Source organism: Zingiber officinale, chromosome 4A, assembly GCF_018446385.1.
Source record: "Zingiber officinale cultivar Zhangliang chromosome 4A, Zo_v1.1, whole genome shotgun sequence".
Classification (NCBI taxonomy): domain Eukaryota; kingdom Viridiplantae; phylum Streptophyta; class Magnoliopsida; order Zingiberales; family Zingiberaceae; genus Zingiber; species Zingiber officinale.
In genome coordinates, this window is record NC_055992.1 from 44819708 (window position 1) to 44830655 (window position 10948).

Genomic DNA, 10948 nt, shown 5'->3' on the forward strand with positions numbered 1-10948 from the left:
GATAGCTCTAATACCAAATGTCACTAGTTATATAGATGTGCGAATTGATCAACTAACTTGTCAATCCAATCACTAGCCTAATATATTTATTCCAAATTAATAAATTCCTCACTCATCCAAGCTTATAACCCCTTTATATTACTTCACTCACTGGGGACTAAACTAGGGTTATAATCTCCCTCACTTAAGACCTCACATCCCCGTCATTTTGTCTGAAGTCCAACATATAGCTTAGAGACATCTCCATCACATAGGTCAATTCCTCACTAGGCTAAAATTAGGTCTTCTTTGATTTCAATTGTCATGACACATGAAGATAATAGAACTGATCAATCAATTTGTTAAGGGCTACCAATTTGCACAAAATGCTTCATCCTAAGTAAATACTAGCTAACTTACTGGTCAATTTGTTAAGGGCTACCAATTTGTACAAAATGCTCAATAGTAGCTAACTATTTATTCTTATAAAGCCCTCCTTTAGCTCACGACTCATTGTATGAGACTTTGGTGAGAGTGTTTCAAACCTATTCATAACAAGTAAATTATTGGATGAGGAAACAAGTAGGATTCTGGTGCCAATGCTTACTAACTTCAGCTATTAGTTATATGATAATAGTTCCTTTTTGCTCTACTTTTAGGCCTAGTGTCAAGATTCCTGTTCTCTGACAAGTCACAACAAAGTTTTTAGGACAAGGTGGCTGTGTAAATGTCTTGTTCACCATTTCAATACGTAGGTACAATTTCTAACTTACATAGTGGTCATAGATTCGAAAATTTGAGGTCTAAGGTCTTAATATTATTCTCTTGCATGAAGTACCTGAATCTTAATCAGAAACATTGTTTTGTAAGATGTTGATTACAACTTTTTTGGGCATAGCTTTGAGGATAAGGATGTCGTTTATGCCTTTGCTAATGGTTAAAAGCTTAGTGATGTGAAAGTTGAGATGCTATATCATATCATATCAGATCCTTCACTTAAGAGACAAATTGCTTGATTATTTTCACCTATATTGGATTTTTTGATGAGTATCTAATGCAATTGGAGTTTTGTGAAAATCCCAACTGTGTTAGTTTCTTTTCACACATTAAGACATCGCAGTTTTTTTTAAATTACAATTGACCTTCTTTGTAACCTTCATTCTCTTCAGATTTATTGAACTATTCCAAAGTGCAATATCATGAAAACTTTACCGTTTCACAGATTGAAAAGAACAGAGGTGATAAAGGAGGATATATGTCTTTCTCTGGCCCTAGAAAAATTGAAAGTACTTTTAGTGACATGAGCATTTCCAGTTCTGGAAGTGGTTTTGGCAGTGGGTCTGGAATTGGATTGAGCACTGATGTGGAATCCTTTTCTAGTAAGCCTAAAGGTATATGACAAATTCTGTACCCTCTCATATGAGCACGAGATATTCATGTTCATCTGTCTATATCAATTGCTGATGATGAATCAACTTAAACTTTATAATGGCTTATCCCAATTGCTTTTGTTTGACTACTACGTGCTCTCTCTTTCTTTCTGGTGACTGCTGTTTACTGCTTTTGTGTCTAAACTCATCTTTTATCTTTCCTTCATTGTATTCCTTGTTTGTTCTTTCAAAAACTTCTTACTAGTTTCGTTCATTTTAAAGTGTTTTTGTGGCTAGTGTGACCTTATCCTGTACCTCAGTTGTAGCTTTTCAGCCATGATTGGAAATTGTGTTGTTTGCAAAAGTTGGTTACACTTAAAAGGAGGCAGGTTATCAGCATGATAGTCTATGTGGTGTCATTAGAATCCATACTTTTTGGTGTTAATATTAGCTGTATTCAACTGTAGCATCTTTACTTTTCTTTTAGAAATAGAATTGCTTCAATAAGAAAATGATAGGCACAATGGTAAAGTTTCTACTATATGACCTTGTGATAATGAGCTTGAGTTACGGAAATAGCCTCTTATAGTGCAGGGTAAGACTCTGTACAATAGACCTAATATGGTCCTCCCTAGGAAGACTATTGGTGAGAACTTCATGCACCGGCTCTTTTTTTTTTTAATCAGTAACATATATCCTTGATATCTAGCTAATAATTAATAAAGATTAAAGGATTATAGTTTAATTTAATTATATGTCAATTAACTTAGAATTAATATTAAATAGTTGAATTTATAGCATTTACTTAAATAATTAAATCAACGATATGCTTTGTAATTAAATTTAACTACTAAATTAATTTGGTTTGATTGATGTAGCTTTATAAATTGAGTATCGATTGCTATATTCTCAGTTTTAGAAGTAACAAACTAAGTGGAAGAAATATAGGGTCCGTTTACTTTCCCTTTGATGGAGAGGAGGGAAGAAATTGTATGGTCTTCCCTCTTGGTTATTTACTCGTGGAACTATTTTGGAGCAAAGCTTTATTCATCAAAAGTTAAATGGAAGCATCAAAAGGGGACAAAACAAAAGGTAAACAAACAAGATTATACTCACGTTTTGTGCACACATCAAGGCTGCACCTATCGAGGACATTTGTTAACCTTCTTTCTCACTTGCACGATACCCTAGTTATAGCTTAGAAGCTTTTGTACTACCCTATTGAGGCCACACTAACAGAGGACCTTTGTAAAGCTTCTCTATTGCACCTGTACCCTGACCACCATCAGAGTTCGAAAACTTCTCTAACATCCTCATGGGTTGCACTTGCAGATGATTGTATAAAAGCATTGATTGATGAGGTGAAGATAGGTATGGGATGGCCTGCATCAAGGACAACCTCATCCTTGTTGATCTCTTCTATTGTACACTATGCTATTGTTGTCTTCACCAACCTTCATGCTATTTGGTCATTTCATGCCCCATCTCTCTTCTATTCCTCTCTTCCCATGACAAGGTAAACAACATTTCTGCCTCCTTTTTTTCCCTGTCCTCCTACTCCCCTCCCTCCGCCTTTTTTCTCTTTCTGCCTTGTGGAGTTAACACGCCCATCCATGGAAGGGGATGGTATCACTGTAATGTTTATAGCATTTCTATAAATAATACAGCAATGGAAGGAAATTGAAGACTCCGGTTTTTCTTTTATTTATAAAAACATGCTTTCTGACATGCAAGAGCTGACTAATTCTTACAGTTGTTATGAGTGCCATCAAACACGTCTTCTTTAGTTTAATCAACACATCTGCTTTAGTTAAACCTATAATCTGTACAGTTCAATGGTCATGCTTATTGTTAGTCTATCTAATAAATCTAACTTGAAGGTATCTAATCAATGTGAATGGCATCGACAGATTTTTCTATTTAATTGTAACTGAAGATTCTGTTCTTTCAGGCCGTCCATCTGCATCTGCTACTGCTCCCTCCAAAGGACTTGGTATGAAGTTAGGGAAAACACAAAAGACAAATCAGTTTTTGGAGTCCTTAAAAGCTGAAGGAGAAGTTTTTCTTGAGGATGTGCAACCAACTGTTGCTCAATCAAAGCCATCTCTTCCACCAACTGATCCTGTCACATTGTCCATTGAAGAGAGATTAAATGTTGTCATCAGGAGAGATGGCGGTCTTAATAACTTCGATGTCCAGGGAACACTTTTCCTGCAAATCCTTAACCAGGAAGATGGATTTGTTCAACTTCAGGTACTGTTTATCACATCCCATCTGAGATTAATGCCTAGTAAGTGCCATGTGTTTCTGGGTATTTAGAAGATATTCTTTCTACCTTTGTTATTTAATTATGTGGTGGGTATGATGGAATAATTTCAGTCAACTTTGGTAATTTCTCAGCTTCTGAACTTCATCTTCCATATTCTGGGTGTACCTATCCCACTAAATCAATTTTTGCATTATCTTTTCTGTGATGAATCTATAAATGTGAGTTGAATACTCCTTTTTCCCATATGTGATTGCTTGATAATTCACTCTTCCATCACCATGAAACAAGAACATAGATATTAATGAAAATGTATTACTAAGATAAGGAATAATTGATTGAAATGGATAGGAGATTTTTGAATTGTATGATCAGCATGTGGCCCCTAGTGAAAAGGAAAATTTTATAGCTATTGCATATATCTGTCATTTTTTATGGATTAGAGTGTTGGGCTATTTGGAAATAATGCTTACAAAAGCTGAATGAGGCATAGATGAAGATAATGAGTTAATGCACATAATTACTAGAAAAAGACAAAACAAAAAGTACTTTTATTCAAGAGCAATTATGTAGCTCCAACAGAAAATGATGGGAAATAAGTAGAGATGGTATCAATATGTTCAAGGCCAATTAAATAGATTCCATAAAAAAGTTGAATCAATTACAATGGAAGGTGTAATGAATAGAGGGAGAGACTAAAGAAAACAATAGTTAATTTAATAAAAACTATTTAACTGATTTGAATATCACAAAGTAAAATAAGTTGAGACAATAGGAACATCTTTCAATGATTACCAATTGTTGGACCGAGCCGCACGTGAGGGGGGGGGGGGGGGGGGGGGGGGGAATCATGTGGTTTTGAAAAACTTGCCTTTTTCGTTTTTAAAACAAAGTACGCAGCGGAATAGAAGTAGACGCAAACGAAAGAAGCACGAACACAAGGTTTCTTACTTGGTTCGGAGCCTTCGACGATTCCTACTCTAAGACCTAAGTCCCGCAAATCTATCGATGGTTAATCTACTAAATACCTCTTCTGGAATCATCGGAAGAGGGGATTGAGTATAAAAGATAGGGACAGTATAACCTACACTTCCCTTTTTAAAACAGTAATATAAAGAATGCAACACTATTTAAATTTACCAATACTTTAGAGCGCCCTCGTGTGTTGCTGTTGGTTTGCCATAAATAATCAGATGACTCGGAAGCGTAGCTTGGTGGCAGATAGACTTCTTTGAAGTAGGGAAGTCGGAGCGGTCGGAAGTCCAATCGGAAGCGCAGAAGTTCGTATGAGTGATTGATTTCATGGCTTGGGCGAGGACTCCTTTTATTGAGCATGGACGGCGCCTTCAAAGGCCTTGAAGGCGCCTCCAATGTGGCAAGTCTGATCCCGACCAGCTCGGTCCTTATCTTTGACAAAATCTGAACTTTATCCTACGGAAGGCGCTTTCAAAGCACCGAAGGCGCCTTCTAATACTTGAAAGCGTCTTCCATCTCTTGGAAGGCGCCTCGGGTACTGTTCACCCGAGGTTTTTTGTGCTCTTCTTGCCCTGCAAAGCATGTTAGTCCAATAAACCAAATAATAACTTGCAAGACAAGTGTTAACATAATAATACTGAGTAGTAATTAGATCCTGTCTTTCTGAGACCATGATCTAGTGAAGGTCTCATTTTAGGGATCCAAAATGGACCTAAACTGGACTGACGTCTATTGCCCCTCAACTGAGACATGTCCTCACCGAGTCGCTCTCCTCTAGTGACTTATCTTTACTTACCAACTTGTAGTCGGTTGACTAGCCTCATGACCCACTAGGTTTTCATGTCAGTTGTCAGGTCCGCAGACCCAACTGGGCTTTTGCCGGTTGTCAGGTCCTGCACCGGACTTCCCGCCAGATATCAGGTCGGCCCGTTGACCTATCTGGACTTCACACTAGTTATACGGTCCCGCAGACCTAGCTGGATTTCAGCCTGGTGTCAGGTCCTTCAGACCTGTCAACTCCTGCACACTTGGTAAAGTACTTTGATTACAAAGACACCTAACTTAATTCACTTGTCATTTATCAAAACATGAGTTATACCGTTAGTACAAACTGCCCCAACACCAATGAATATAATAGTTAGAAGAGTTGAATACATTAGCATGGAAGATGTAAAGTGTAGAAAGAGGCAAACATAAATTTGTCAAATTAGTAAAAATGATTTAATTAGTTTGAATACTACTAATGATGCATAGGTTTAATGACGAGATTCACATAGGTGAGCTTAAATAGTCTGGCCAAACATAACCCGATAATGATGATGATATAACTTTGCACAGAGCTCAATAGAGAGATAAAATGTTAGGGCAGCGAGAATTGAGTAGAGTGTGGTGAATAGCAATTGACTTGCTAATGCAAATTTTTCTGGGCTTGCTAATGATTTAGCAAGGTTACACAAATTCAATTAGTAGTGGCAATAAAAACATGAGAAATTAATGCATACCAATCATTAATAAGAAGATATAACGTGGTTTAGAACTCTCATTCCTACTCCACGACCATTTGGGATTGTGAGGAATCGACTAAAGGAGGTGAATAGCGATTGACCTACAAATACAAACTTTTTTGCTTTTGCTAATGACTTAACAAGGTCACACAAATGCAATTAGCAGAGAAAATAAAAACATAAGACTTCAACACATACCAATCGCTAACAAGAAGATGTAACTTGGTGGAATCCTTATTCTTACTCCATGGTGTATGACTCGTTAGTGAGTCACTCTAGAAAGTTCACTATCTTTGTCCTTTGTGGATAACTTTTAGAGGTGGAAAACCCTCTTACAATAAGAACCTTTACAATAAAACTTAAAGGATTAGGATAAAAAAAAATAATGAAAGACAAGACCTTGTAGATTTATATAATAAGTATTTTGCAAGTCTTCAAACGCTTCTCTTGGTCCTACTTTATAACCTTTAATGTGCTTCAACTTGACTTACTATTTTGCTGTTTCGTTGCTGATCAGTGGATTCACTATTAGTTGACTAATTTTCTAACCGCAATAGCTCTCAGTATACCAACGACTATCTTAGTTGTTGGATTCTAGTCTACCATCAGTCGGTCTGACTCGATTAGTGTAGCCCTTAAGTCATTGGACAATTGTCAGAATGCCTTTTTAAATCAACAATTATCTCTAGCTTTTCTGCCATGTCTTCAGTCAACTGAAATTTACCATTAGTTGACCAATTCCTCAGATCAATCCACTGTCCAGTCCACTTAATGACAAGCAAAAATATAGTGTTTGCTAGCTGATCAGCTTGAGTTTTTTTTTTGGTTGAACCACCAGTTGATTGAAAACCATTTCTAGTTGAAATGTTTGTCGACTATGACTACCCTAATAGCCAACAGTTTACTTAAGTTGAAGACTACACTCTCACAAGTATGAGTCTCTCAATTGTCAATTCACTTGAGAGTTATACTTGCAACTTCTTCACCACAAAGCTGTCTCATATTAGGTTGCTTGTCCCTTGGATGCATCAACCTCTCAACTCACTCCATGTGCCATTCTTTACACTTCACCCAATATAGTTTGTCTCCTATGGCTCAACTACGCTCCAATGTCTCTCATTCTGTGGTCTCTTGGATGTCCCATGCAATCCTTCTCCGATTTCTAACAGACCTCGAGCCATCGTCAACCTTGGCCATGCCAAGTCATTTTTATATGTATATCAACCAAGTTTTGCAGGACTTAACATACATATCAAATAAAATGCAACATCTAAGTTAAACCTCTGCTCAAATGTCAAAATCAAGATTGAATTCGACCACTTAGGGTACAATTGCATCAGCATAAAGTTTGTATGAGGTATCCAAACTAATTGGGAAGAATTCAACTTGGTAATGTTGATTTTATGTTGCTTGTATTCTTCACTTTGTCATGGTATTTTATTTATATTTATGAAGAGCAAGAGCAGTTAGCTTATTCCTCTTACTAGTCAATGCTTTTTCTGGTTCAGATGTTGTCCTGGTGAGTGACTTCCATTAGAATGGTAGAAAAGCAATTCAAGATGGCCATATATGTCAAAAACTTGAAAGCTTTAAGCTTTAGTAGGTTAACAATTTAGTCATGTTACCATGTTTTGCACTTTATTTTTTCCCTAAATATTTAATTTTCTTTTGGTAGAATCTTTTATGAATGTCTTTTTCTAGACATGAACAATGACTGAGAAATTAAAACTTCAATGTATGCTACATTAAAACTGATTGGTTATCTTCAATGTATGCTTCATATAAAAGATAAATTGTCACTCTGTTAGGATATGTGTTGCTTGTTTAAGGCATAACTGACAGAGATAGAGAGTAGATATTGATCTCCTGGAATCTCTATGCCTGAAAGTTGACCACATAATCAATTTTCCTTGCATATACTATTTAGAGTTGAATTCCTTTTCCAGATTGAAAACCAAGATGTTCCTGGCCTTAACTTCAAAACCCATCCTAATATCAACAAAGAGTTATTCAACAGCAAGCATATTGTAGGTTTGAAAGATCCCAACAGGCCATTCCCTACTGGTCAAAATGATGTTGGGCTTATGAAGTGGAGAATTCAGGGCATGGATGAAGCTTCTCTTCCTTTGACTGGTTGGTATTACATCCTTGTACTAATCCATGAGAATATACAGCATTCTTTGAAAATAACTTATGCATCCACAGTTAATTGCTGGCCTTCTGTTTCTGGTGGTGAAACTTATGTGAACATAGAGTATGAAGCATCTGAGATGTTTGACCTGCAACATGTTATAATCTCCATACCACTTCCTGCACTTAGGGAGCCACCAAGTGTAAGACAGATAGATGGTGAATGGAAGTAAGTGCTGAAGTTTTTTTCTTGTTTCCTTTGACATGGATTTTGTTAAGAATGTTCTTGTCACGTTTGTTTAACTATTTCTCAGTTAGTTTTATTTTAGTAATGACAAAAAAAGCTGGTTGATGCTTTCCAGTCTCACTTCATGTCACAATGTCATGAGGATCAAAGAAAACTCTTTGATAATAAATTGGGAGGTTTTTGCAAATGTCATAAATTGTTTAACATTTTAATTATTACAAAGTGTAATTGGACGTATGATGATAGTGGTCACCTGCATTGAGTTAATCAAATGATTTTGAGTGGATATATGCCCAACTTTGATGATTCTGAGTCCTGACTCTTAAGTTTCCATAAGGGCTGTGATGAAGCTGCATTTTATGGACAGGCATTTTGTTACACATGAAAGAGTTCAATAAATAGAATCCCTTAGGCAAAATAATGTTAATATTCATGCAGATTACTGGAACAGACAAGCTAAAATATGAGAAATTGAGTGAATAAAATTGATCCAATAAGGTTGCACAATTTTGCAGTTATTCTTGATAAGTGTGATTCTTTGGTGGAATATGTTTGTCAAATAAATGGATTGCACTTTTCTTGTTGTTGTTGTTGTTGTTTTTAATCTTTTTTTTTTTAAATTTTGATTCTACATGTACACACTCTTGTTGCAGTTTTTATTCATTTGTTTAATTATCTCTAGGTATGACTCAAAAAATTCAACATTAGATTGGTCTATTCTTCTTATTGATCCTTCTAATCGCAGGTACAACAAACATTCTTCATGCATTTTTATTTTTGAAAAATTATTCTGCCTTTGTGTCCTAATCTTTTATTTATTTATTTTAATCTTTCCCTTTGCAGTGGATCCATGGAATTTGTTGTACCTCCCGCAGATTCATCAGTATTTTTTCCCATTACTGTGAGATTTACTGCTGCAAGCACATATAGTGATGTTAAGGTGAGTAATCAGTGCCTTGCGACTTTCAATTACTTCTCTAATGTTTTCCAAATAGCAAAGACTAGTTCATTCTGCTGCTTGAGCAAGTTATTCCAGTTTCATAGATGTTAATTTTTTTGACATTTGATCTTATTGCTTTAATTTTTTTTCTCAAAAAAAATGAGACCAGTACCCTGCGTAAGGTCATGTATGTCATGATATATTTTGCCTTCTTGATTTTTTTTTTATTTAGAATGAGCCCTACCTAAAATTTCATCGTGATCTGGCTTTCTGTAACTGTTCTGAATTTCTAGCAATAAATTTCTTATTGGGATGACTATCCCAGTGTTTCAGCAGTGCATCAATTTTTCTGTAAAATAATTTTGATTTTTCTAGAGACATATATTGAATTATTCACCTTTTATCGGCTTCTCCTTTTTACTTTAAGTGACTGAGAATAAAAGCCTGCATCCTATACTCTGTATCTTCCATCTTCCTCCTTTTTGTGGTAAATCTGAACATTATGTGCGATCATGTCTGCTAGTTGGCATGCATCTAAGTACCGACTTCACATATGAAATCCTTGGTAGTACTACTATTGTTGCAAGTTTTATTTTATTTTATTTTTGTGTTTTTTCGTTATGCATTTCATCTGATCATGACCGACATGCACTCTTTGGAACCTGGTGTTAGCTGTCAATGTTATTTTTGTTCTTCAAATGTGCATGCTTTTTGCTCAAGGTCAACCACTTCATCCAAAACTCTTGGAGCATCTAGTAGACGAACCACCAACCAGCCAAGCTGTGTATAGCAAATTTGATAGAACTGATTTCCATCGGTTTGAATTATGCAAAATTTTTACATGTTTTAATTTATGCTAGCCATAGGCATATTTCGTGAGCGATGACTTGCATGCACAAACCTAAGCACTTGAAATTTGTCACAGGTTGTAAATGTCATACCACTGAGAAACAATGCTCCTCCGAAATACTCGCAGAGGATTCAGCTGATCACCGACACCTACCAGGTTATTTGAATCATGATAAATATGTTAGTGTTGGGAACCTCAGTTTGCAAGAGTCAATGCCAACTTATAGGAACCATCCTGATATTTCTCCTAAGAGTCCTCATAGGACATGTAAGCTACTTGACAAGGTACATTTTACCTTTTCTGCTCTTCAATATTTTACCTTCCTGTAAGGATCAGTTTGTCTAAAATGTTGATTATTTCGAACCTATCGCTGCAATTAATGATCAATCATAGTGTATGGGCCGGTCCAAATGTGTGTACGTATGCATGTCATAGTTCCTTCGATCCTGAATTTCTCTGTGGCTGGTCATATTATGCCATGTGGGAAGTTGAAAGCAGAAGGCCTAACATAAACCAGTATATTTGCTGCATTTTGTGTTGTCTCATCTTCGCGGAGAATCTAATGGGAAACTTTCCTATGTTTCTTCAAGTCCAAGGTCAACCATTTTAACCAAGACTTTATTGAAAAAGTAAGTTCGTATTTTTTTTTTTATTTTTTTTTAAATTCTTGTGTTTTATCTATATTT

General features: G+C 36.0%; 1 protein-coding gene across 2 annotated transcripts in view; it reads left to right on the forward strand.

Annotated features, from left to right (window-relative positions):
* Window positions 1–10649, forward strand: part of LOC121969881 (coatomer subunit delta-1-like) — a 37578-nt gene extending 26929 nt beyond the window's left edge. For both annotated transcript variants that reach the window (XM_042520175.1, XM_042520176.1), the window contains exons 6-12: window positions 1202–1370; window positions 3301–3602; window positions 8042–8228; window positions 8301–8454; window positions 9155–9217; window positions 9316–9412; window positions 10338–10649. In XM_042520175.1, coding sequence (XP_042376109.1) covers window positions 1202–1370; window positions 3301–3602; window positions 8042–8228; window positions 8301–8454; window positions 9155–9217; window positions 9316–9412; window positions 10338–10427 — 1062 coding nt within the window. In that variant the 3' untranslated portion in view covers window positions 10428–10649. The remainder of the gene's footprint in view (window positions 1–1201; window positions 1371–3300; window positions 3603–8041; window positions 8229–8300; window positions 8455–9154; window positions 9218–9315; window positions 9413–10337) is intronic.
* The last annotated feature ends 299 nt before the right edge of the window (window positions 10650–10948 follow it).